This window comes from Sorex fumeus, unplaced genomic scaffold, assembly GCF_029834395.1.
Source record: "Sorex fumeus unplaced genomic scaffold, SorFum_2.1 ptg000039l, whole genome shotgun sequence".
Classification (NCBI taxonomy): Eukaryota; Metazoa; Chordata; class Mammalia; order Eulipotyphla; family Soricidae; genus Sorex; species Sorex fumeus.
Window position 1 is genome coordinate 25,875,203 of NW_026606096.1, and position 27,693 is coordinate 25,902,895.

Here is a 27,693-nt window from a genome sequence, read left to right on the forward strand (position 1 = left end):
TATGTGGGCAAGTGGACGTGGCTATTAAAGAGATCTGAGTAGAAGTCATGAATAATCTTCTCCATTGCCTTTCTGGAAGATGTGATAGATCCATCATGATGTTGGAAGGCAGTCATGTTGGTTTTGTAGTTGGTGAAGGACAGGCGGGCATTACGAATGCTTTTCCCAGCTTCTGCCGCATCTACCAGTACTGCTGCTCTCTTGTTTTTGAGGTCATCCTTGATGGCTTCTCTGCACTGTTTTGCCAGTTTGGATGTTTGCTTGTGGTTGCCTGAGGCATGTGCCAAGCCACGTTGGCGAATAAGTTCAAGAGTGTTCGAAGAAAGGCGGTTTTTTGTGGTTATCTCTCTCTTGGCATTCTACGCACAATCATGGAGGTGCTGCATCATTCGATCGTATTCCTCATCAATGTTGTCAATGACGGCATTTTCCCATGTTGCCGCAACAGAGCCAAAGAGCTCCCAGTTGGTGGTCGTTCTGATAGTCCTCTTCTTAAACCTGCATTCTTTTCTCCTCGTTCTGTGAGGTAGAATTTTGCACGAAGAAGATGGTGGTCTGATCCCGTTTGGAATTTTGGGACAACAGCAATATCGGTTAGGCAAAACCGCCGATTGAATATGATGTGGTCTATTTCATTGTGGAACCATCCATCGGGAGATTCCCATGTCCAACGTTTAGATTCAGCCTTTTGGAACTGTGAGTTACCATGGAAGGTTTTGGTTGACTTGATGAACTCAGACAGTCTGTCACCCTGTTCGTTCCATTCCAGGCCACGGGTCCCGATGTGGAGTTCATCGACTGATCTTCTTGGTCCTATCTTGGCATTAAAATCACCGACAATGATCTCGTAGAAGGTGTGATCTTCTTTATAGAACTTCTCCAGCTCCATGTAGAACTTCTCAGTTTCTCTTTCACCATAACTGGATGTTGGTGCATAGATAACAAAGATAGAAACTGCCGGCAGTGAGTCACATCTATTCAAGTGTAATCGTCCGATTCAGGTTGTTAGGCATTCAAATGAATCAATGCTCCTGGCTAAGTTTGTGTTGACAAGGATACTGACACCACCGAAGCCTCTTTTATCACATGTTCCAAGGAACAGTTCTTCTCCAGTGTCGAAAACGGCATGATGTGATTGATGTCTTCTCGTTTCGGTCAGACCAATGATGTCATACTTGATCTTTTGCGCTTGTACCATAAGGTCTTCAATGGATGCAGTAGATGCCAGCGTACGAGCATTAAAAGTACAGACAATCATTTTTGTTTTTCTGCGTTTTGGCTGCCTATTTCTGCCTTGGTATTTTATCGGCCTCTCCTTCCATATCCTTCTCGACTCTGCATATTCGGGGTTAGGGGAATGAGATCCATTTATTACTGGATTTGGCATATCAATTTGGTCTATTTGGCATAGACCACGGATAGCTTGCCAGGCTCTGCCATGCGGGTGGGATATTTAAGGTACCCTGAACACTTAGAGAAAAGTAAATGAATAGTCGCGCAGCCACGAATCCCGGGAGCTTGTTGTGATAATCTCTGGATCCTGGCCGTTGTTGGGGTTACACGGCAGTTGGAGGGCGTAACTGTCTAGCTACTGACAGGTCCAGTCCCAAACCGTGCAGGCTTGGAGATCTCAGCCCTGGGTCCCACACACCTGGTTTCCTCTGCCAGTTCTGTTATGCCTGAGGCTTATCAAAGTGTGTGGAGAGTGGCCCCAGTAAGGCCTTGGCTGGGGCCTGGAGGTCTTCAGCTGTTGGGCCCTGGTGAGGATAGTCAGGCACAGGGTAGGAGACTCTGCCTTGTGCTTTCCCGGGAGCTTGTTGTGACTATCATAATGAGAAAAAATTAAAGTGGGTTAATTCATTTTCATTTCATAGAAAGTGTAGCCATTTTACTCTTGGGAGTTTTCTGTTTCATTCTCTTTCTAAAAATTGGGCTCTGGTATTGTTTTAGGCATGTCATAGAATTCAATGATGTGATATAAAAGGTGTTTCTGATAATATGTTGTTACCCTGTGAGTTTCTGTTGGCTTTGGGATTTTGGTTCTCACTAATATGAATAACTAGGAAGTTGTTAATGAGCAAACTTCTAGAACATACAATTCTGCGTGTAAGAGTCAGTGTTCTCAATTTGTTTGTCTTTATGGCAGCATCACATAGAGAAATCCTTATCTAGATGTCAGTATCACTTGGAGGTATCCTTATCTAGTTGTTGGTATGACAGAGTGGTAACTTTCTTTCCAGAAAGCTCCTAGTGGAACCAGAGAGACACTAATACCATAGTAGCATGCTGCATTTTTTATAATATCACCGTTCAATTTTTGAAAGAGGAGATTATGGGAGAGCACTTCAGAGTCATCATAAGATCAAAGGAAAAGTGGCATTTATTTCGGTTTATATAATATAGGGATGGCATTAATTTGACTCTTGGAGCAGATTCTCCTCCTGAGATCACTAAATTCATAAGTTAGCACTGCATTATAGTGATAATAGACTCTGATCAGGTGCCTTGATTGAAGCAGCCATCTTTGAAGAAAACCCCCACTGAACTTATTTGCAAATAATGCTTTCTCTGGAAACTTTGACAAAGCTATTTCTGCTTTCTGTTATTTAAACTGGGAAAAGTTTATGTACAGGTCAATGGATATTGGAAAATTTAGACAATAGTAAAATGATATTAACTGCAGGAATCAAGACCAAATATTAGTAGATAGAGTATGCTGTCCCAGATTAGCAAGTAGGGAGTTGGATAAAAAAAAACTGGGAACAATCCATCCTTTTTATGATTTGAAAGAACAGAAACTGCTAACATAAATTGAGATCAGTACTCTTATCCCACTTTTGATTCCTTCTATATTTTGTTTTGCCAAAAAGTCCAGATGAGAAAAAGTCTTGAAATTGGAAATAAGGCAATTTGTTCTATATAAACCAAATTACTTGCTAATATGTGCTATTAAAAAGCTAAAAATGAATTTCAGAATTTAAAGTTTATTGTCTTTATCTCCCAATCAAGCCAAAATTATTGAGAATGCCATATGGTTTTAGGACATATATTTGGTGTCTTTGGGAACTGGAGGCTACTAAATCATTAACAGCTGTCAGAATGGAATAGACCAAAAGTACTTGGAATTTAGTTCTTTGTAGTGGGGAAATTTGTGGATTTCCTGGTTCAGCCCATCTGATGAGAAGAATAACTCACAATTATGTTTGTTGTACAGGATGAATAATTCTTCCAGAGAATATGAGATAGATGAGAACAAAGATAAATTTAAAGACCCGTGTCATCACTAAAAATTTAAAGACAGTGTTCAAGGGAAAATATTACTAGTTGGTAAGTTTGATCAAGTGCAGGAATTCTTAGTTTACATTCTGAACTAGACCATAGTCTTTTGTGTGGTTCCATCCTGGCATTGTAGGATGATGAACAGGAACTCTGGCTTCAGCTCCTGGTCCCAGTAGTAGCCCGTCCCCATTTGTGAATCTCAAAGTATCACCAACATTGCTGACAAATTCTCAGGGGGGCAAACTTGTCCCTTATCACTCAGGCTCAGACCATTGGGTTAGACGACCTCCAAATCTATTTCATGTTCCTATCACATTAGTGTCATTCAAAGGAAGAAAATGTGATGAAGAGGCAGCTTTCTTGAACACTTTGGTTATTGACACACTACTTGCTGGTTTTTGTTTTTGAGGCATAAGAATACAGTACAGCTCCTATATTTTTGATGTCCTGATTAAAAAAAATCTTTTTCTATCTACATTTAAATGCATGAGACCAGTTGTAGTTACTGGTAGTTACTGTAGTTACCTACCAGATGGTAAGACTTCTTCGTCAAGATCATGAACGATCAGTTTGAGGCCCTTCATGTTCCCGGAGCGAACAGATGCCATTGGGCTACACTAGCACGCCACAGGGACAAATGGAGAGGTTACTGGCGCCCGCTCGAGCAAATCGACGACTAACGGGAAGTTAAGTGATTAAGTGATTAAGTGATTTAAATGCATGCTGAAATGTGTAAGAATATCAGAACTAAAGCTGTAGTAGGATAGTGTTGGGCAGCTTTTTCTGGATACCTTGAATACTTACTGTAGACCTATAGCACTGTTGTCCCGTTGTTCATCAATTTGCTCATCAAGCGGGCACCAGTAACATGTCCATTGTGAGACTTGCTGTTACTGTTTTTGGCATATAGAATATGCCACAGGTAGCTTGCCAGGCTCTGCAGTGCAGTTGGGTAGCTTGCCGGGCTCTCCAAGAGGGACAAAGGAATCAAACCCGGGTTGGCCGCATGCAAGGCAAACGCCCTACCCACTGTGCTATGGCTCCAGCTAATTTTTTGGTGACTGATCTGTCTTTAATACTTACTATGTTCATAAAAGCTTCCTGCAGACCAACCCAGTCTTAATATCCTTGTTTTCATAGGAAAGCAGTTATTGTGGCAGAAATGAATTATAACCACCAAATACTTTTGTGATCAGTATACTTTCTAATTTCCCTTTAAATTAGGTTGAAACCAATGTAACTGGTTCTGTCTAGTGAAAATATGAGCTACGGGTATCTTAAATGAGTTTCCTAACTGAGGCAATTAGAGACCAAAATGCTGCTTCTGTAATCTCCTCCTTTATCAGAGTGACTTTGGGGGCTTCACCTCTGCCTGTTTTATTTACTACAATGAGGGTCGCCCTTCCTTTCATTTTCCTCTGTTCCCTTCTGGAGTTCATTTTCTGGAACGTCTATTAGTTGTAAGTTGAACTTTCTGAATTAATCTGCTTATTCCCAACTTATTTCCACTTGTCTTCACTTTATTTGTCTATTTTATGGAACTCAGGTTGAAACTGACCATGTGGAATACAGGCGTCAGCTAAGATTTAAGAGAATGGGCATCACTGTAATTGGCTTTCTCCAGGTTAATTATATTCCTGTGAGAAGGCTGCATGCAAATGTGATAAATCATTAACTTAGAATGGTGTTACATGCATTCGGGCAAGTTCTTCATCAGAAGGTCAGGGCAGTTGAATATTTTGTTTTTACTTTTTAGAGAGAGGAAAATGACAAAGGCTAGTATCAGTAAGGCAGTAGAGTATAGTGATTAGGAGTGTGTCTTTTGCTATACATGTGTCTGGATTTGAACCACACTGAGTTCTCTCTCTCTTTGGGTATGTGAACCTGACATTTCTCATTTGCAAAATAATGTTTTAGTTTATTCGAGATAATAAGGATAGTATATATATATGTATATATATAAATCACTTTTCTCTAATAGTTATTTCACTTTTTAACCTTCTTTTTCTTTTTGTTCTTTTTTGGTTGATATTTCCTTGAAATATTTTTTAAAATATTGTAAATTCTGGGTTCATAGCAGGTAGGGCACTTAGGCTCTATCCCTGGTTTTCTATGTGGTCCCCTGAGTGCTTGGCCAGGAGTCATCCTTGAGCACAGACCCACAAAAGAAACCAGAAGCACATAGAATCTATGTAATTATTTACTATTAATTGGGTTGCAAATCAAAATATATTGAAGGGGGCCAGAGAAATAGTACAGTGGGTAGAGTATTTGCCTTGCATGTGGCCAACCCAGGTTTGATCTCCGGTATCCCATATGGTCCCCTGAGCACCACCAGGGGCAATCCTTGAGTGCAGAGCAAGGAGGAACCCCTGAGCATTGCCAGGTGTGACCCAAAAAGCCAACCCCCTCCCCCAACAAAAAAGAGTAAGATATTGAGTTAGGAGCTCAACATTTTCCTTTTGTTCTTATGTACCTAGGCTCTTTCTTACTGAATACTCCAGTGACTACTATAAGTTAAGTATTCTCTTATTTCTAATTGCTTCATCTTTTCTACCAGGCACAGAAATAGCACCAGCATAAAAGGTATTTATAGTTGAAAGCAAGGGGTCTTCCCTACCCCACCCCCAGAATTCACAGCTCCTTGTCAGTTTGCCTGACCTGGCAAAAGGGCATGGGCTGGATTTTTTCCCTTCATGTACCCTTGGCAAGGGGCCTCTATCATGTACTCTGTGTGTGCCTCTATGCAGGACTCTGCTAGGTTTCCTTCTGGAAGTAAACCTGGGCCAGGAAGCTCAGATGCTATACTTCAGAGGGAATTCTGTCTGGGGGGCTGATTTAGTAGTTATCTTGCTACTTATTGCTTCAGTTTCTCTATTTTCCTGGCTGCACTGGAAGGGCAGGTGGAGTGATGAACATACCACTCAGGAGCTTAGGGATGCAAGCACTGTCTGCACTGTCCTCTCATTGTTCATCGATTTGCTTGAGCGGGCCCAGTAACGTCTCCATCGTGAGACTTGTTGTTACTGTGTTTGGCATATTGAACACGCCACGGGTAGCTTGCCAGGCTTTGCCGTGCGGATGAGATACTCTCGGTAGCTTGCTGGGCTCTCGGAGAGGGACGGAGGAATCGAACCTGGTTCGGCCAGGCCGGCTGCGTGCAAGGCAAACGCCCTACCGCTGTGCTATCTCTCTAGCCAGGATGCAAGGAAATCAGCAAATAGATGATCAAACTGTTAACCCGAGAGTGCTTCTAAACCCTTGAAGGTGAATTAGCTCATTTGAATATAGTGAAACGCGTAAGAAACAAAATAAACATCTGAGCCCTGGCAGAACTTCAACTTCCAGAAAGCGCTTGTGTATTAATGGCCAAAGGAGTGTAAAAAGACAAAGTCACAGGGAGGAGAACAGTGTGGGTGCATTGTCACAGATGGTAAGAGAGGAAAACCAAAGCCCACTCCATGTGAAAAGCTACAGAGATTACTCGGTTTGGTTAAACATGAGTGATTTATGATCCACTGAAGAGCAGTGCTGGAATTTCTGTCCCTCACTGGCCCATTTCCTTTCTTGACAGGTAAAAGCCTCAGATGCAGACACAGGACTTTATGGCTTTATTGAGTATTCCCTTTATGACGGATTCCAAAGCTATGCAGCGCCTCGAGCGTTCCTGATTGACCCGCATGATGGGCAAATCTGTGTTTCTCAAGATATCGACAGGGAAAGGGACCCTGCCACTTATGATCTCTTAGTGAAAGCTAAAGATGGGGTAAGTACTTATGAAGTTCAAACACACACACACACACGAACTACTATATACTCAGTAAAGAGATCTGATTATTGTCAACACCTGGCTGACTAATTTTCTACAAACCTTTTTTTCTTTGCTGGCATAGTTTGAAACAGCTATCAGACATTATATCATTTCATTTTTAACTAATTTAATGATATTCCTAACAGATAATGATTTTTATTGTCTGTTAAAACGGTGACTATAATGCATGCAGTAAGATTCTTTAATGGTATCTAATATCGATACCATATAAAATATGTGAGAATATCTAAAACTATCTTTTAGTAGCTGACTTACAATTTAAATTGTAAATCAAGATCCAAACATGTCCACAAATTGATTTGATTGCTAAATCCATAAAGTTTCCATCTCTGACAGGCAGATTCCCCCACCCCCTTACTTTTTCCTCCTGGCATATTTTTTAAGAAAGAAGGTCATTTGTCTTTAAGATTTTCCTTAAATTTTGCCCACAATCTATAAAGACAACCGATTCTGTGAGGTCCATTGAATATATTCTTCCGTCGTGTTTGTTACTTGCTGGAAGTTAAAGTTAGACAGCTGATCAATTTAGGATGCCTTTAAATGGTACCTTGAACTTCTTCCCGACCAGGAAATACATGCCATTATTTCACTGGGCACTGGGGCTTGTGATATGCTGAATTTTGTATTCTAGTATTCCTTTTACATTCTTCTCTGAAATTCTTCAATGAAAAAGAACATTCTTTCATCAACTCTTTGATTACTGTGAAATGTGATTCGTATTGAAAAAGTCTTGGTTGGTTATTTCTCTTCATCAGTATTTAGGATAATAAGTTAGAATTTTAACTATGTTCTAAAGTTTCTGACAGCTTCCCCCAAGATTAAAATTTTATGGCTTAGAAGTGTTTGATGTTTTTATATGTTGCTCAGGCAATGCTTGCTGATATATTCATTGATCCATCCTAGATGGAAGAAGATTGACTCAATGTCTTTGGATTTTTTATTTTTTGGGGTAAACTTAAACTGTTGAACAAAATGCATTCATAAAATGCACACATAAGAATACAACTCAGTGGATTTTTACTAAATAGACACATGCATGGAAGTTCATGGAAAAGCATCACCAGCCCCTCACAGCTCTCCCCTAACCTCTTGCGCTCACTCTCCTTTCCCTACTATACTCCATTGACATTTTACCCCAAACATGACCTGCCCTTTGAGAAATATTTAGTAGATGGATACAGACAATGTACACTTTATATACTCTTTTGTTAAACATCATTTGCTCCTCCTCGTTAGTATAATGGTGACTATCATTGCCTGTCATGCGGGAGACTGGGGTTAGATACTCCAACAGGGAGGCGTGTCAAAATTTAGGGCTGGAGCAATAACACAGTGGGTAGGGCGTTTGTCTTGCACACGGCTGACCCAAGTTCGATTCCTCCGTCCTTCTCAGAGAGCCTGGCAAGCTACCGAGAGTATCCTGCCCGCACGGCAGAGCCTGGCAAGCTACCTGTGGCATATTCGATATGCCAAAAACAGTAACAACAAGTCTCACAATGGAGACATTACTGGGCCCCATCGAGCAAATCAATGAACAATAGGAGGACAGTGCTACAGTATTTGTGAGACTCACTTTTGCTGTTATATGTATCTATTGTTCATTATCATATGTTTGTTCTATTCTTTAATATTCTATCTATTGGTGTTTTTATACACCAATACATTATTTTGTATTAAAATAATGATGCTTCTACTCGGTCACGGTCACGGTCCTCCCGTTATTCATCGATTTGCTCGAGCGGGCCCAGTAACATCTCCATCGTAACATCTCCAATCGTGAGATTTGTTGTTACTGTGTTTGGCATAGCGAATACATCACAGGTGGCTTGCCAGGCTCTGCAGTGCGGGCAAGATACTCTCGGTAGCTTGCCGGGCTCTCCGAGAGGGGCGGAGGAATCGAACTCGGGTCGGCCATATTGGCTGCTTGCAAGGCAAGCGCCCTACCCGCTGTGCTATTGCTCCAGCCTAACATTTAAAAATAGGCAATTTGGTGAAAAAATGTGAGTATTTCTACTGAGAATACATTTAGGAATAGAAAACTGAACTTTTCCAAATTGTCGTGCCAATTTATACTTCTGCCAAAATGGGTATTTCGCATGCTTCATATCCTCCCCAGTAGACGATATTTTAATAGCTTCTTAATAGTAACAATTATGGTAGCTCTGTAATATATATCACATGGAGGCTGCTTTATATCTCCTTGATGACTAATGCACTGATAACTTAATTACATGTTTATTAGATATTTGTACAACTTGTGAAGTGTCTATCATATACCTTTTTTCTATTGTATTGACGATTAATTTACTTTCTTTACGTTTTAATATGCCAACCCTCTGTTGTATATATTTAATTATATTTTTAATTCTGTGACTTGCCTGTTTACTTGATGATATTCTTTGAGTATCTAATAGAAGTTCTTTATGTCAGCCAATGGAGTCCATTAATTTGTGTCCCTTTGTACTCTGTGTCCTTTCTGAAGAATGCTTACTGTAGGAAAATGAAGATGTTAACTTCTGTTTTCTTCCAAAAACTTGATTGTTTTATTGTAAATACTATTTTTTAATTTTAATTTTTAAAATTAAAACACTGTGATTCATGCTAGGGGAAAAGGGAGCTCAGATAGAGAAGGGAGCACCAAATAAAGGGTGTTGGGAGGATCCTCCCAGGATGGGAGAAGCATGCTGAAAGTAGACTTTAGACCAAACATGATTGTCACCCATTGCCTCTTTTGCAAACCACAACACCCAATAAGAGAGAGAGAACAAAAGGGAATGCCCTGCCACAGAGGCAGGTTGGGATGGGGGGATGGGGGTTGGGAGGGATACTGGGATCTGTGGTGGTGGGAAATGGGCACTGATGGAGGGATGGGTATTTGATCATTGTATAATTGAAACCCAGGCACAAAAATTTGTAAGTCTAAAACTGTACCTCATGATGTCTCACTAATAAAAATTAAAAAAACATAAAACACTCTGATTTACAGAGTTATTCATAGTTGAGTTTTAGACTTAGAATATTACAATAGCACCATATCCACCACCAGTGTCAACGTCCCTCCACTAATGTTCTGAGGTTCCATTTAGTTTGCCTAGAAACATTTATTGAACTGATTATTCTTATTTCACTATATTGTCATATTACCATTGCCATAATGTGAATATATGTGTATTTATTTCTGGACATCCTGATTTTGTTTTGATGCCAATTTTTTAACCTCTAAAAGTTGCTTTGTGAGAAGCATTGGCAGATGAATAAAAAGAAGAGAAAGGGGCTGGAGCAATAGCACAATGGGTAGGGTGTTTGCCTTGCACACGGCCGACCCGGGTTCAATTCCCAGCATCCCATATGGTCCCCCGAGCACCGCCACCAGGAGTAATTCCTGAGTGCAGAGCCAGGAGTAACCCCTGAGCATCACTGGGTGTGAGCCAAAAAGCAAAAAAAAAAAAAATCTTTTAATACCCTCAAATACAATAGTTGATCATACATTTACGTCCCCTGCCTCCCTTTTTGTACTCAACCCCCATTGTTTCCAGCACTGTGTAAGTCTTAGACATACAACTTCACACCTTAACATCTGTCTAAGTACATCATAATCATCAGCAAAGGTCTAGTTTTTGTTATTAGTTTTTGAAATCCCCATGCTGTTTCCAGAGCAGCTCTGCCAGTTCCCACCAAAAGTCCAAGTGTTTTCTTTTCTTATGTTTTTACTAACCCTTGGTTTTTTGGGTTTTTTCCTACATTATGGTTGTTCTAACTGTAGGGAATTATGCTAAGTGAACTAATTTAGACAGAGAATAGCAAATAGCATAAATTTTAACTTGTAAGGAGAAAATAAAGATACTGAAACAAAGGAGCAAAACTAAATCACTAAAAACTCTTATATTCTGGCAGTAAAATGGTGGTTACTGGAGGAAAAGGCCTCCCCAAATAAGTAAGTGTAGTACGGCCCGTGTGGTCCTGGAGGCCCCCATCCCTGGGAGGTGACCCTGGTAACTCCATCATTCCAGGGGCCCCACCCCCCAGCAGTGCAACAGGTATAGTGGGTCAGTTGTACGGTGGTAGCTAGGAGCTAGATGTGCAGTATAGACAGATATCACATAGCACAGCAGGTAGGGAGTTTGCCTTGCATGCAGCCAACCCAGCTGACCCGAGTTCGATTCCTCCGCCCCTCTTGAAGAGCCCAGCAAGCTACGGAGAGTATCTCGCCTGAACGGCAAAGCCTGGTAAGGTACTCATGAAGTATTGGATATGCCAAACAAGAAGTCTCACAATGGAGATGTTACTGGGCCCACTCGAGCAAATCAATGAAAAAACAGGAGAATAGTGCTACAGTGCTACAATATGTCCACCTTAAACTTTTTCCCTCCAAACTTAAGCTGGCAAATGTAACAGATTTATTTATTTATTTATTTGCATTTTGGGTCACATCCAGCTATGCACAGGGGTTACTCCTGGTTTGGAACTCAAGAATTATTCCTGGTGGTGCTCAGGGGACCATATGGGATGCTGGGAATTGAACCCGGGTTAGCCGCATGCAAGGAAAATGCCCTACCTGCTGTACTATTGCTCCAGTCCCACAGATTTATTTATATGTATTCTATTATAGTTTAGGGCATAGGGTTAGAATACTGTTCACATTTCTGGTATTGGTGCACAAAGAAACTGTCCAGACCTGCCACCCTGGTGTCCATGACTTTCTCCTCTATCCCTCTGTCCACTCTGGTCCAGTGTTCCTTCCCTCTGCACCTACCCTCATCACTTGCTAATTGATTGTTCTGGTTTTAGAGCACACTGTTACTGTTACACCCATGTGCTAGAGCCCTTCCGCTTAGGATCCTGTGCTATTTCCTGATAGCTTAGTCATCCCGCTCATTCCCTTCCTCTTAACTAGCACTCTCGGGTCTGTGCTCCAGTCATTGAGGTTTATTATTGATCAATATATTACGTAGTCATAATTTTTTAATCTCTAACACAGATGAGTGCGATCATCATTTATTTGTCCTTCTGCTTCTGGCTTATTTCACTTGGCATGTTACTCTCCACTTCTACCCAAATTACTGCAAACTACACGTCTTCAGTTTTCCTAGTGACTTTGTGGTATTCCATTGTGCATATCTTCTACTATTTCTTTATCTGTTCTTCTGTTGTTGTACATTTGGGTTGCTTCCACATCTTGGGCAATGTACTAAGAGTGCAGTGAACATAGTATGCATGAATCTCTACTTAGAAGTGGGATAGCTGAGTCATATGGAAGCTCCATTCCTATTTATTTATTTTTTTTGAGAAATCTCCATGTTGTATGCCATAGAGGCTGGACCAGGTGACAGTCCCACTTTATCATCACATACCCACCAATATTTGTTGTTTTCAGGATTTTTTTAAAAAAAAATACATGCCATTCTCACAGTGTGAAGTGATACTTAATTGTCGTTTTCTTTTGTTTGCCTGATACTGACTGATAATGAACACCTTTCCATGTTTATGGGTCATCTGTATGTTTTTATTCAAACCTCAAAGTTAAGCATTATCACCTCAATAAACATAAAATACAATAGTTATATTGATTTGCTCGAGCGGGCCCAGTAACATCTCCATTGGAGACTTTGTTGTTACTGTGTTTGGCATATCGAATACGTCACGGGGAGCTTCCCAGGCTCTGCCGTGCGGGCGAGATACTCTTGGTAGCTTGCCAGGCTCTTCAAGGGGGGTGGAGGAATCGAACTCGGGTCGGCCATGTTGGCTGCGTGCAAGGCAAACGCCCTACCGCTGTGCTATCGCTACAATACTTATATATTTATTATTAATCTTTCCATTTTCACATTAAACCTACTAAAAAAACACTGAAACACTTTCTTTTCCTTCCACTTAGCAGCCTTTGTATTCAGGTGCTTTATCCACACCATCCTGCCCTCACAAAGCTTTCTCCACTGAACGAAGGGATGCATTTCCCCCAGACAAATGATTTTATTTCCAAGATTATTAAGTACATGATTACCAACAGATGGTAGGCATATTTTTTAAAGAAAAGATAATCCCCAGGTTAATGACTACTTTGGGAAGGATATTTGTGGTTTCCCAAAACCCAGATTCATATGCTAATGTTCTGATACCCAAGTGATAGTATTATGAAGGGATCCTTGGAAAGCAATGAAGTCATGATGATGGACTCTCATTAGTGGGAGTAGGAGCGATAGCACAGCAGGAGGGCATTTGCCTTGCACGCAGCCAGCCCGGCGGAGGGGTTCGATTCCTCTGCCCCTCTCGGAGAGCCCAGCAAGCTACTGAGAGTATCTAGCCCACACGGCAAAGCCTGGCAAGCTACCTGTGACGTATTCGATATGCCAAAAACAGTAACAACAAGTCTCACAATGGAGACCTTACTGGGCCTGCTCGAGCAAATCGATGAACAACGGGAGGATAGTGACAGTGACAGTGCCCTTATAGGGAAGCCCCCAATGTGCTCGATTGCTCCTTCCCTTCTGCATGTGAGGCCACAGCATCGCATCTGCGATAAACAGTCCTGAACAGGACTTGAAACTGACCATGTCAGCACCTTGATCTTGCATTTTCAGAACTGTGAGAAATTTCTGTTCTTAATATTCCCCCTGCTTTATGGTATTTTGATAGAACAGCCTGAGCTAAGTGTAAGAGCTATGAACTAAGATGGTACTGTATATGATGAATCTATGCATTCTTTGGTAAACTCTCCTTGTTTCACAGAAAGGAAACCCTCCAGGGAAGTACCCCATAGTTTAGTTTCCTCGAAACAGGAACGTCCATCAGGAATGGAGAAATAGCACAGGAGCCAAAAAGGTTGCATCATCTACTTCTAACCCTGGTTGAATCCCAGCACTGCACGTGGTCCCCGAAGTACTGAGAAGAATGATATTGAGCACAGAGCCAGTAATAGACCCTGTGCACTGCTGGGTGTGGCAACCAAGCCAAACCAAACCAAATTAAACCAAACCAAAATTGGGATATCCTTTCCATAAATACTTGATGGTCAGGTCTTCAACCTTTAGTTTGGGAATCTCAGCCTTATCCCAGCCCTGGCCAGACAGAAGCCGCTTTGCACCCTGTCGGGGTTTTATTGTATTTTTTAAGAATATGTTTCATTAAAAATTTGTTTATCATGTTTGGATTTCACAATTTTTTTTACTTATTTACTTCTTGACTGTGGTCCTCAATGTTGGTACTCAGGGCTTACTCCTGCATTCAGAGATCACTCCTAGTGGGACTTGGGGGACCTCAGGGGTGCTGGGGAGCAAACCTGTGTCATTTGTATTCGAGGCTCGTGCCTTACCAGCTGTACTTTCACTCTGAACCATTTATAATATTTTAAATAAAATATTTTACATAGTAATAGGTTTAATCATTCTTTGGGGAGGAAAAAAGGCAGCAGCTCATCCTATATGTAACCCTATATTATGCAAATTGAAATTTTACTGTCATAGAAATTCCATACGCTAACCTACACAAGCAGATGATTCCACCTTATTAATTGTATGCTTAATCATTTTGCTCTCACAAGCTTATTGTAATATTTTCAAAAGACCCCGGATATGGACCAACAGTTTTGACCTTGACTGGAATTTTGTTGCAACAGTAGTATCTGTTACTTTCAATAGAGGGTTCCAATCATAAAGATCCTTAGAAAGTGCCTCATGATCATTGATCACATTAACATAATGTGGTACTTACAACAACTATGTGGCATGATATGCTTTTAATAGAGTTGTTGGTGCTTTGTACTCAGACTGGTTTATACAGGTTTTGTTATTTAGTTATTGGTAAGAAGACAACTTCAATTGCAAAAGCAGTTTTTTCAATTCAAAGGTACCAAGAGAAGAGGTATGTCAGCCCACTGGGGTGGGGTGGAAAGGGAATAAGAGTTAGGTTAGGAGGAGGAGGGACAAGAGAAAAAACTGTAGGCAGATATTATGTCATGATTTATTCTGCCGTCTGCATAACCTTCATACATTCCTTCTTGATAAATGTGCACTTCTATATTATGAAGCATGCATTCTTTTCTTTCACAATTATTTTGCGCATTATATACTAGGAGTGTTTGGTCTTCATGAGAGAGATTGCCAAAGATGAAGGGAACATTGTTGATAATGACTCTGTAAACTGTGCTCTAAAAGGGAACATTGTTGATAATGACTCTGTAAACTGTGCTCTAAAACTGAGGCTGAATCTGAAAAATAAATGGACTCAGATTAGGTTATTTAGGATTGAGGTGCTGGATTCTAGGCCATAATGGATTTATTTGAAACAATGAACTGCACCTTGAGAGAAGACCTTCAGCTTGATATAATGGCATTGACCATCAATGGCTTTTACCTCTGACATTTTCTCTTTCTAATGTATGTCATGAAAGCTCTGTGGAAGAAAATTGCTGTGAACTCATTTGCTGGTGGTGACTAAGAGATTTTTCTCTGTCAATAGGTGAATTTTTCTTATAAAATGGCTAGATGTTCTGGGCTTCTTTGGGGGATGCTCTATTTATCCTTGTGATGACTGTCAGTATATTTTTAGCTCAATGACTTCTCCAATTCTACTGGTATTACTTACTGAAATAATCTGTTTTTGCTGCTACTGCTGATGTTATTTATCTCATACATAGAAACCGTGAGGATGCTATAAAATTGTATAATGGAAACAAATAATTGGATTACATTGGAAATTGAGTGGTTTTTCACAATAAAACTCCATAATTTAATTTTATTATGCTTATATCTAATTTCCTATTTTCTTTATTTCCACCAAATGAATCTTTTCCAATATATATGTTTATTAACATTCTATCTCTATTTTTTGTGACAGGTTGAGTTCCAAAACTGAAATATGTGTCTGAGATAAAGCCATTTCAGCTCTATCTCACCATTCCAGGCTTAGGGGAGGATTGTGTCAAATGAGCAATATAGAAAATAAATTGACTTAGCCTTTGCCATTATATATATTCATGATAAAAGTTGGCTATTGAGGCTACACAGTTTGTGTGCAATGCAGATAAATCTCTGGAAGCAAACTTGTTGAGTTTGTAAGATACCCTTACTTTTTTTTTTAATCTTCTCTCAATTTTATTGAATTGAGAAGATATGTGTGTAATTGAAAATAAAAGTTGTATGTGTCCAACGTCTACAGTGTGGTGCTTAATGTGCGTATGGATGTATTGGTAAATGATGACCATAATCAAACTAATGAACATATTCATCACATCACATAGTGAGTGGGGAGATTATATCACTCTTTGCAAATTTCAAGCATATAACATATTATTGTTTAGCATAATTACCAGATTCTCTTGATCTAGGAACTTAATGCCTTTATATAACTGAAATTTAGGACACACTCATTTTAATTTTAATAGATTATATCTTACCTCATTTTTCCATGTGTGTTATTTCTATTTTATAGTTCATTGATCAACTCTCCATCCCAGTTTCAGGAAGTATCCATTGTCAGGTTACCCACTTTTATAGCAAAAATTTCTGTGCCATATCTCAAATCTGTTGCTTTCTTCAATGTACTACCAGAATTAACCCAAAATGTTTTCAGATACTTCTGTATCTCATCTTTATCTCCAGAAATTTAAGCCTCAAAGTTACTTATCTTATCCCTATCCTTCTCATTCATCCTTTAATTTAAATGAATCTTTTCTCCACCCTGTCTTCCCTTCTAAACTCTTCTATCATGCCCTCTGGAACTCAAGGCTCACCATTTAGCAAACTTTCTTATTAACTCAAGCTGGTGTCTAACTAACTGCTCCTTCATCTTTGCTCCCTGATTAAAACAGGCTGCCCCTCAGGACACCAATTCCTCTCCAGTTGTTTTACAGAGAAGCCCCTATTCTGTTCATCACACATCAATGAAGAGGTGTGGAGGTGGGCGCTTTCTTCGTCATCCTCTACAGCATCCAAATCATTTCTATGCCTTTCTTCATCAAAAACTAGTATTGAGTAATTACAAATCCTGGCCTTGGGCTAGGAAACTAGTGATCAAACAGTGGGATAGTGAAGATAGACCAAAAGTGACACAGGGACTGTGGTGCAGGGTCATGGGCAATTGGTGGTGGTGGGGTAAAGTAAACCACCTCCAGTAGACAAAGGAAACCACATTCTACACCAATATTTTAAGCTTTAGCACTATTGTAGCCATATTGTCTCAACTATAATAGCTTTTAAAAATTAAACAGACAGAAAAAAACCACAGTTTGCTTATAAATTCAGATTGTCATACTGTGGACACTCTTTCCCAGTGGCTTTACACTTAGGATCTTCACACTATATTAGCTCTAGCTCTCCTCCCTGATCTGTCTTGGACACCTCACTACCTGTTTATGAAATTATCTGGCGTCCTAACCATTCAGTGCCTTGACTTTCTCATTCCAGTGATTGCACTGTCTCTGAAATCTTTTTGGTGCTGTATTTTGGTAAACATTTTTATCTTTCTTTTCTCACTATCATCCTCGTCAAGATATTCTGTTGACATCATAATCTCTCTAGACTGACTAGGGTTCCATCCATACCAGCTTTTAGAAGGTTATTCCTTCCATTATGATTTTCTCAAATTCTGTTGTGTGTATTTTACAGGCCTGAAAGGTATAATAATAATAATTTCTGTCTTAAATGAAAGTCTTCTTTGGATTCCATATACCTTTTAGGAAAAGCATTTTATTCCTCTTTTTCCATCTTTTCACAGCAAATCGACTTGAAATTGTTGTTTCTGTTTCTCATTTTCAATCTTCCTTTGATCTTTTTTTCCCAAACAGCTCTAATAAAACTGCTTTTAGGAATGTAATTTTTGTAGTACCACATTCTGGGACTACTTATTTATTTTCGTTTTCTTCAACTTCTCAGGGAACCAGAAATTATTCTTTGAATGTGGCTTCTCTTACCTTTGGTGCTATCACAGCTCACCATTTCCTGCCTGGACTTTAGTTTTCCCATCACCTTTGCTCACTGAATCACAAACTGTAGGTTAGACTACATTGACAAAGAAACCACAGCCCACAGGAACTGAGACACGAAGGGTAGATATTAATAGTCTACAACTTAGAAGTTCTATAAAGCACAAACAAGAAGAATGGAAAGTGGGCAAAGGACAAAGTACACAAGTACACATGACAGCAGAAAATTTTCCATATCAGAACATTGCCCAAGACAACTTCCAGGCTCTAATACCAAATGCTATCCAATCTGGAACTTTCCCAAATGACTCTCACCTTTCATAGCAAATATTAAAGGGGATTGATTTCATATTAGAGTATCTAACCAATAATTAACAAAATTAAGTGATTCAAGATGATATTAAAAGGAGCCATGGCTTTTGATGGAAAGGAAAAGGGTAAGAAAGAGTTAAAAATATTCCTGCATGAAACTGAGGAGTTATGTAAGTTATCTGTTGCTGTGCAAATTAATTCAAAACAAAATAACAAACAATTATTATCACAGCCTATCAGGACTAGGAATTTGGAAACAGCCTATCTGGCTTGCTCTGTCTCAGTCTTTCCTTGAGCGTGTCATAGAAATTTGGAGACAGAAGTCTGAGACATAATGACTATGAGAAGTGGAGAAACAATCCTTAGATTAACATTCCCCATGCTCTGCTGTGTGGAATGCTTCTCTTCCAAGATGCTCCCTCTGAAGAGGGCTCTGTAGTCAGATAAGAGTGTGGTGCACTTCCAGCTCATGCCTTCTAGAAGTGTGCATGGGGAAGGTACTGTGGGGAGTTCTTGTGAAGAAAACTGCTTGGTTAAATTTTTGCCCAGCTTTCTTATGAGAGAAATGATTTTATCATACGTTTAATCAAAAGGGTTTTGACTAATTACTCCCTCCTAGGATCCCCTACCAATATGAATGCTTATCCCTCATACACTGTGACAGAGACTGGGTTGTTTATTTGTTTGTTTGTTTACCTTTGTAGTTGTTATTAAATTTCTGGAGGATATTTGTTACAAAAGCATTTATTTATTGAGTCTTATTGAATTTTGTTTTGGGCCATGCCCAGTGGTGCTTACTCATGGCGCCGTGCTCAGGGATCACTTCAGGGGATGCTCAGGGAAGCATGGGGGTGTTGGGGATTGAATCCAGGTTGTCCGTTTGCAAGGCAATTACCTTATCTGCTGTACTATCTCTCTAGGTTCTCCTTTAAAAACTGACTTACTTTTTTTCTATGCCTTTTCAATTTCATTTTTTAATTTTTTAAAAAATGTGAATATTTTATTTTATTTATTTTTTAAAATTTTTATTAGTGAAACACCATTAGTTACAGTTGTAGACTAACAAATTTTTGTGCTTGGATTTCAATTTACAATGATCAAATACCCTTCTCTCCACCAGTGCCCATTTTCCACCACCACAGGTCCCAGTATCCCTCCGACCCCCCAATCCCCCCATCTTACTTCTTAGTGAGATACTGTGATTTGCAATACTGCTAAGACTGTGACTGAAGTGTTTCCTAACCCTGCTCTGCACCCTAACCCTTTCACTTTCCCATCTATCATTGTGTAGTATTTGGTAACATCACTTAATTTAGGATCCTCAAAGACAGTCTGGGAAATTGATCACAGTATCACTGCGTCTCCAGGGGATGGCGCTCTTTACACTCTCCTTGTTTTCTCACCATCTGCTTTCCCAGCCTCTGCTCCATGTAAGTGACTTCTTGAGATTGAGGCGCAATCAGAAAGGAAGGGGAAAGGCCGTCCGAGGAACAAATCAGCCTCTGTCCCGTAGCGTGCAGTGTATTCTTCCTGCGTTAGATCAATTTGGGAGCCAGGGAGCCAGTACAGCCTTCCATGCGGTGGACTCCAGTTTGAACTCCTGAGCATCACGTGGTTCTCTGCGCATAGGCAGGCGCAGCGCTGGAGATCCCTGGGCACTGCAGGGCCCAAGCAGCATCACATCCTCCAGTTTGCTTAGCCAATAATTGGCCAATAATTAGGCAAAAAGAAAAAAAAAAGCAGTCTTCAGTGTCCTCCTGCTCCACTCTGCCTTGGGACATTCTGATTAACTCCTGCACTCTGAAGAACTGTGGGTGCTGGAAGGATGCTGGCGCTGCCAGCCGTTCTGGAGACCCCTCATTTCTCCTGTTCTGCTGGGTAACTGGCTGGCCCTGGGTCTTTCTTCAATCTCAGAACATAGGGAAAAAATCACACTTTTTAATTTTTTTATTTTAATTTATTTTATTTTTTTTTAGTTTTTGAGCCACACCCAGTGATGCTCTGGGTTTACTCTTGGCTCTGCACTCAGGAATCACCCCTGGCACTGCTCAGGTGACCCTATGGACTGCAGGGGCTCAAACCCAGGCTAAATGTGTGCAAGGCAAGCACCTCACCTGCTATACTATCTTTGCAGCCCCAGAAACCAAACTATTTCTAAAGATGTATGTATGTATGTATGTATTTATTTATTTATTTATTTATTTATGGAGTGATCGCAAAACGGTAGGGCATTTGCCTTACATGTGCTGGGCCCAGCCGACACGGGTTCGATTCCTCCGCCCCTTTCAGAGAACCCAGCAAGCTACCGAGAGTATCTCATCTGCACAGCAAAGCCTGGCAAGCTACCCGTGACGATTCGATATGCCAAACACAGTAACAGGAAGTTTCACAATGGAGACGTTACTGGGCCCACTCAAGCAAATCGATGAACAATGGGAGGACAGTGACAGTGACAGATTTATTTTAGCCTGCCCCCAGGCCTGGAGTACATGAGACTTCAGAGTCCTTCCCGAATTCCCCAGTGAGCTTCCTGCTGAACGCCATTCTCTTCCTTGTCCTTGCGTCCCGCAGCTTGTGCCCAGCAGCTGGCCTGTGCCCTGACTCCGGCCAAACCTGCTTTCACTGGGAACAAGAGTTAGACGTCATCATCCTTCCCTTTCCTCTCTGCCTTCCTACCACAACAGAAAAAATCTTTGTGAAAAGTGGGCAGGGGGAGGATAAGTGAGTGAGAAAACCCAGGCTGTTGTGACTTCCCAAGGATTTTTGTCAGAGATGAAAGGATCAAAATGTACCAAAGAGCAATGGAAAATGGTGCGGCAAAGTGGGAACACATGTGTCGTTGAGAAAACTAGAAAACTAGAAATAGTGGAGGATTATTTTCTTCTGTTGAATTCTCTCCCCATCTCTGGGTCTGGAAAGAAGCAACATAAAGTGGACGTTCTGGGGTGCACTCCCCACTTCTCTATGCACTCGTGTGTTACCTTTCTAGATGGTACAGGGGTGGGGGTTGTTTAGAATTCCAAAATTAGTCTGGCCCCCAGTATTTAGGCTCAGCACCTGAATTGCTACAGACACTCCTGATGGCATGGTGGCAAATAGCCCCCTCTCTGTACTGTCACCCCCTGCCCCACATCCTTCATTGGGTTCCGAACAGCCAGAGCATCAGGAGCTGAAGTCAAAGCAACCTACTGCTCTCTGTCTCTGTCTCTCTCTCCCCCTCCCTTCCTCCTTCCTGCCCTCCCTTCCTCCCTCCCTCTCTCTGATTCTTGGGCCCGTACCTGCTGTGCTCAGGGTCTACTTTTGCCTCTGCACTCAGTAGATCACTCCTGGTAACTTGGGGAACCACATGTAGTGCTGGGAATTAAACCCAGGTCGGCCACATCCAAGGCAAGTGCCCTAGCCACTATAGCCTGGTAGTCTGGCCTGCCTATTGACTCTATGGACCGTATCTGGGAACACTGGTGGATAGATAGAAGTTGACATTAGTGTTGGGATTGGTGCTGAATGTTATATGCCTAAAACTCATCTATCAATAGCATTGTAAATCACAGTTCTTTAAAAAAAAAAAAAAGAAAAGCGTGCATGTGTGTGCGCGCGCGCACACACACACACACACACACACACACACACACTCACACACCTCTTCTAGTGGGCCACAACTCTTACCCTTTGGGTGTTCCCAGAGCCCTCCCTGACCTGGTTCTACTTCAGGATCTTTGTTCATACTCTTTTTGCTCTTTGACAAGCTTTTTCTCCAGGTAACTGAAGTCTTTCTTGCTCTCTTTTGTAGAACAGTCTTGATTTAAATGACACTTTCTTGGTGAAGTTTCTGATGAATGTTCCTAATATTGCATTCCCTGCCAGTTCTCCATTACCCCTAGAAGAAAATCACCCTAGAAGAAAAAGTGATTTCCCCCCTTCTCTTTGACCATCAGGACAATGTTCCTTGAATAACTTTGACCTCAATTCTGAAATCAATATCTCATAAGAATTCCTCCCCCTTTTAATAGGAGCTCATTCAGATTCAAGAATCAGTACACCACTCCACGGAAACAGATCTCAAGGTTAAAAGTAAAAGGAATATAAATATATTTGTTGTTTTCAAAGTCGATTCTGGGATCTGGTTCAATATTTCTGCATTATGCTGATCAGGAGAGATGAATCCATTTCTAATGGCTTCTCATTCATTCAACAGGGAGGTCTGAGTGCCCAGGCCTTTGTGCGTGTGGAGGTGGAGGATGTGAATGACAATGAACCTGTGTTTAACCCAGCAACCTACGGGACCAGCATCAGTGGCCAGACCCAGCCTGGCACTGAGATCATCAATGTCTTTGCCACTGACAGGGACTCTGGGATCTATGGGACAGTGACTTATGAGCTCATTCCTGGAGACCTCTCGTCCCTTTTTACCATCGACTCCACCACAGGTAAGTAATCTCAGAACAGTTCGCTGCAATTAGCAGCGGCTGCCGCAGAGCAGAACAGAGGTGATTTTTTCTTAGCTAGGGGAGACTGGGACTTACTTTGCCTCGCAGAGGGCAGCAGGGAACACTGGAAAGTGTCCAGGCTTTGGAGTTAGGTGAGGACTGGAGCTGAGGCCCAGCTCTGCTGCCTGCTGGTTTTAGAAATTGTTTCGTTCTTAAGTCTCCTTACCTTAAAAGTAGTACCATTCTCCCTATGTGGCAAGGTATTTCTGAGCACTTTGAGTGAGTAAATTAGGATAAACAGCGGCCCAATAGTATTCATTTGCAAATGTTCATTTCCTTCCTTATAAATGGTCATGTTCTCATGGGATGGCGTGCATGATTTCAGTTAATACTTAACATCCATGCAAAGAACATTATAGGGGACTGGAGAAATAGTACAGCAGGTTGGGCATTTGCCTGCCTTGCACGTGGCCGACCCGGGTTTGATTCCAGGCATTTCATCTGGTGCCTCCGAACACTGCCAGGAATAATTTCTGAGTGCAGAGCCAGGAGTAACCCCTGAGCATCCATGGATGTGACCCAAAAAGAAAAAAAAAAAAGAACACTCTAGGAACATCTAGTGCTTGGCACTTTCTTCTACTTTCCTGTTCTTTTTGAGTCTTTGCTTCCTCATTTGATAATTGATGTTTAACCTCTATTTTCATTTTCTAATATGAGGCCCAAGATGTCCAGTGAGCAAAGAGTCTTTTAGAAATAATCAATAGTAAGGTGGCTACTCCTAGGCTTCCCATTGGCCGCTTATCAAATAATGCCTAGAATGCTTGATTACAGGAAAATCAAAATTTTCAAAACTTTACAGGGGCTGGAGCAATAGCACAGTGGGTAGGGTGTTTGCCTTACAAGCAGCCGACCCGGGTTCGATACCCAGCATCCCATATGGTTCCCTGAGTACTGCCAGAGGTAACTCCTAAGTGTAGAGCCAGGATTAACCACTGTGCATTGCAGGGTGTGGCTCAAAAAGCAAAAAAACAAACAAAAAACAAAAACAAAAACAAAACAACAACAACAACAACAAAAAAAACATTACAGCGTTACACTGTCATGAATTGAGATATTAGACATACCATGCTTCCAAAGTGAGGCTGTACAGGTTTCTTTTACATTCCTTCCCTTTCAAAATTAATTCTAGGTAGCCAGGATATGGCTCGGGTACATGCCTGTAAGGGTCAGAGCAATGGCACAGTGTGTTGGGCATTTGCCTTGCACACAGCCAACCTGGGTTTGATCTCCAGCATCCCATATGGTCCCCAGGATAGCTGGGTGCTGCCCAAACGCCTCTCCCCCACAAAACAAATAAAGTATATGTGTAACATGTGTGAGGTCCTGAGTTTGATCCTTGGGACTGCATGCCTCTCTGAGCATCACCAGATTTCCTTCAGGTGACCTGCAGTGCTGCCAGGTGTGACCCCAATCAAAGTAGTTTTTTTTTCCCTTTTTTTTTTTTTATTAGTGAAACACCATGAGGTACAGTTGTAAATTTACAAATTGTTGTGTTTGGGTTTCGATTATACAATGATCAAATACCCATCCCTCCACCAGTGCCCATTTTCCACCACCATGGATCCCAGTATCCCTCCCACACCCATGCCTCCCATCCCACCCTGCCTCTGTGGCAGGGTATTTCCTTTTGTTCTCTCTCTCCTTTTGGGTGTTGTGGTCTACAAAAGAGGTCAAAGTAGTTTTGTCATGATAAGGACACTTATCCTGAAATCTGCATTTTTAACGAGTGGGTAAATGTAAAATACAGGGTTGTTCACTGGACAATACTGTCCAGCTGCTCTTCAGAGGAGATTATTCTGCTTAACTGAAATTGCTATTGCTGGACCAGCAGCTTTCCAATTGCCCTTTCCCTCTTGCCTCTGTGAACAACCTTTACACTCAGGTTTTATCACCGGGATTCCCCTTGATCTTATGTAAGGGGAATGGTGTAGAATTGGTCCGATTACTGCTTTATTTCACTCAGCAGAACGGTCTCCTGTTTCATCAAGGAGCTAGTGTGCAGACTTTTTTTTTCTCCTTTTTAAATATGACCTGTGCTTTTCTCTTAGGTAAACATAGTCTTTATTTGTTTTTTTGGACATAAGTATTTCAAGGACAGGGCAGAGTCCAGAGATCCAGGCTGCTTCTAGCTTCTTGCTGGTTCTTGTTTTAAAGTAAATATTATAAACCAATGTTTCATCATTGGTTTATAATATTATGGGATTTCAGGGATGTGGCTTTCTACTATCATTTGTCCATATCCTGGTTCTCATCTGTTGCCTCTAAATTGCCATTGCTATGCTGCCACCAAAAGCCCACCTGCCCCCTCCCAAATCCTCTCCCGTTCCCTGTGTTAACCACCATCATTGCACTGAGTCTAGGAGTTAATTTTCTTGCTTTTTGGTCATTCATTTGCTTAGTTGATTATATTCTCCATATGAATGAAAAGCATTTATCTTCATACTTGATTATTTCCTGATCATCTCATTGTTCATCAGTGTTATTCCAAAAAAGGTATATTATCTTTTTTGGGGGAGGGGGGCAGGTCATTGAGTGACGTGTATGTGTGTTTGTGTGTGTGTATGTGTGTGTGTGTGTTTCCAAGTTTTTTTTTTTACCCAGTCAGCTGTCAGTGGGCATTTAGGTTTATTCCTTGTTTTGGTTAGTGTGAATAATATTGCTATGACTATAGAGGTACAAGTAACCTTGAATGGTCTGTATTTCTATCTGCAACAGACTTTTCTTCTTTTATTAACTCGGAGTTTCTGTTGTTTGTATATACCACACATTTCTTCACCCATTCATTTCTGGGTAAACACTTTATGATGTTTTTACATGTAGGCTCTTGTGAATAGTGCTACAGTGAACATGGGAATGCAGGTATCTTGTAGAGATTAGGATTTTTTTAAGATACAATTTTATTTTACTTTTTTAGCTTTTTGGGTCACACCAGGTGATGCACAGGGGTTTCTCCTGGCTTTGCACTCAGGAACTACTCCTGGTGGTACTCAAGGAACAATAAGGGATGCTGGGAATTGAACCTGGGTTGGCTCATACAAGTTAAACGCCCTACTTGCTGTACTATCATTCCAGTCCCGAGGTTAAGATTCTTCTCAAATTCCCTGCCCCTAAGCATGGGCCAAATAGACTTGATGAGGAAGATGAGGCTGTTCTTGATCATGATGATGCCAGCTACTAGGACAAGGCATTTTTGTATTTTTTACTTAATATTTGTACTCACGGTTTACTCCTGGATCTGCTCTCAGGGATGACTTCTGGTATTTCTTGGGAGACCATATGGGGGTGTTGGGGATGAAACCTAGGTGGGTCTTATGCAAGGAAAAAGTCCACATGCAAGGAAAGTACCCCCTGTGTATTTTGCTCTGGCCCTTGTGTCTTTACATTCATTATAGCACCCAGTAATTTTCTCAGGATATACTATCTACCAGGCTCTCCGAGAAGGGCGGAGGAATTGAACCTGGATTGGCCAGGTTGGCTGTGTGCAAGGCAAATGCCCTATCTACCGGGCTGGAGCGATAGCACAGCAGTAAGGTGTTTGCCTTGCATGCAGCCAGCCTGGCCGAGCCGGAGAGTCTGGCAAGCTACCGAGAGTATCTCGCCTGCATGGCAAAGCCTGGAAAGCTACCCATGATGTATTGGATATGCCAAACACAGTAACAACAAGTCTCACGATGGAGACATTACTGGGCCTGCTTGAGCAAATCGATGAACAATGGGAGGACAGTGTGGACAGTGTGGATACTATCTACCAGGTTAGCATACCTTCTTACCCAGCTCCATTAGGTAGAGTCACTGCTTCTTGCCTGCGAAGTGTACTTGAACTTGTGTGTGTCTGGCTAGGAATTAATTGTTTACAATGGCTAGAGATTTTTTTCATAAGGCAAAACTTTCCTTGCTCAAAATAATCCACTGACGTGGCCCCTTTAACATTTCAAAGATCAGAAGAAAATACTTTTTTTTTCCCGGAAATTAGTCTGCTTATCTTGGCTTTTTCAAAATTAATCTAAACTGAGGACCTTAACTGCTTGTCAAATTGTCAAGCCCTCTAGGGTACTAACATTGCCAAAAATATATAGGTCAGCCAGCAATCAGGGAACTGAATCTAAAAGCATTTAGCAGATTGTTTTTAACAGACATCAACACACTTATCGTCTAGTTTCCCCTGGAAGATCTTGCAGAATGAGCTGTACCCATGTTCTGTTTTTAGAAGTGATCTCTGTGTCAGGACTGGCTTCAGTCAGCCACAGGCTCCCATTCCTGGCACCAGACAGAAGACAAATGCCATTGTTAATCATGGAGAACGCTTTACGTGGGTCATTATCTAGGGAAGTATCATTTTTTTTAAAAGAACAAATTCGCAATGGAAGTAGCCTTAGGTAATTATTGTTGGCAATTTTGATGTCAGTGATTCAGGCTGAAGACATCGCTCTAGCAGTGCTTAGAACTTGGTTGCACTTAATCACAACTTGTAAGAAATTCATGAGGTCTGGGAATGCTTTACCTTAACCTTTAGAGGAGAAATAAACATCTTGAGTAGCTATGGGGAAAGTTGTTCGGGAAACAAGTGTTCAGTTCAACCAGTTGTGTTCGGGGTCATCTGTTGGTTGACTGCAGCCCTCAACCCATTTTCAGTATTGTACAGACTGGACGGGATTGGGGATCTTGCCATCAAAAGGAATTTAACCCTGGATGTTCTCAAAGGATAGAACAGGAGCTGTAATGAAATATGACTTTGCTTTTTCTGGAGCTGTGTTTTCATAAGGCTCAGGCTTTCTTGTTTCCAATGGTAAAATCCTGTTTTGACAGAGGCTGCTGGTGTAAACACAGTCTCCAGGATTTGTGTCTATCAATTCATATCTGTGGAAGTA

The 27,693-nt window shown here is 41.2% G+C and overlaps 1 protein-coding gene across 1 annotated transcript in view; it reads left to right on the forward strand.

Annotated features, from left to right (window-relative positions):
• The window catches only part of DCHS2 (dachsous cadherin-related 2), a 263,354-nt gene that overhangs the window by 128,335 nt on the left and 107,326 nt on the right, over positions 1 to 27,693 (forward strand). The window contains exons 2-3 of the mRNA XM_056119027.1: positions 6,854 to 7,045; positions 22,534 to 22,765. Of these exons, the coding sequence (XP_055975002.1) occupies positions 6,854 to 7,045; positions 22,534 to 22,765 (424 nt within the window). The remainder of the gene's footprint in view (positions 1 to 6,853; positions 7,046 to 22,533; positions 22,766 to 27,693) is intronic.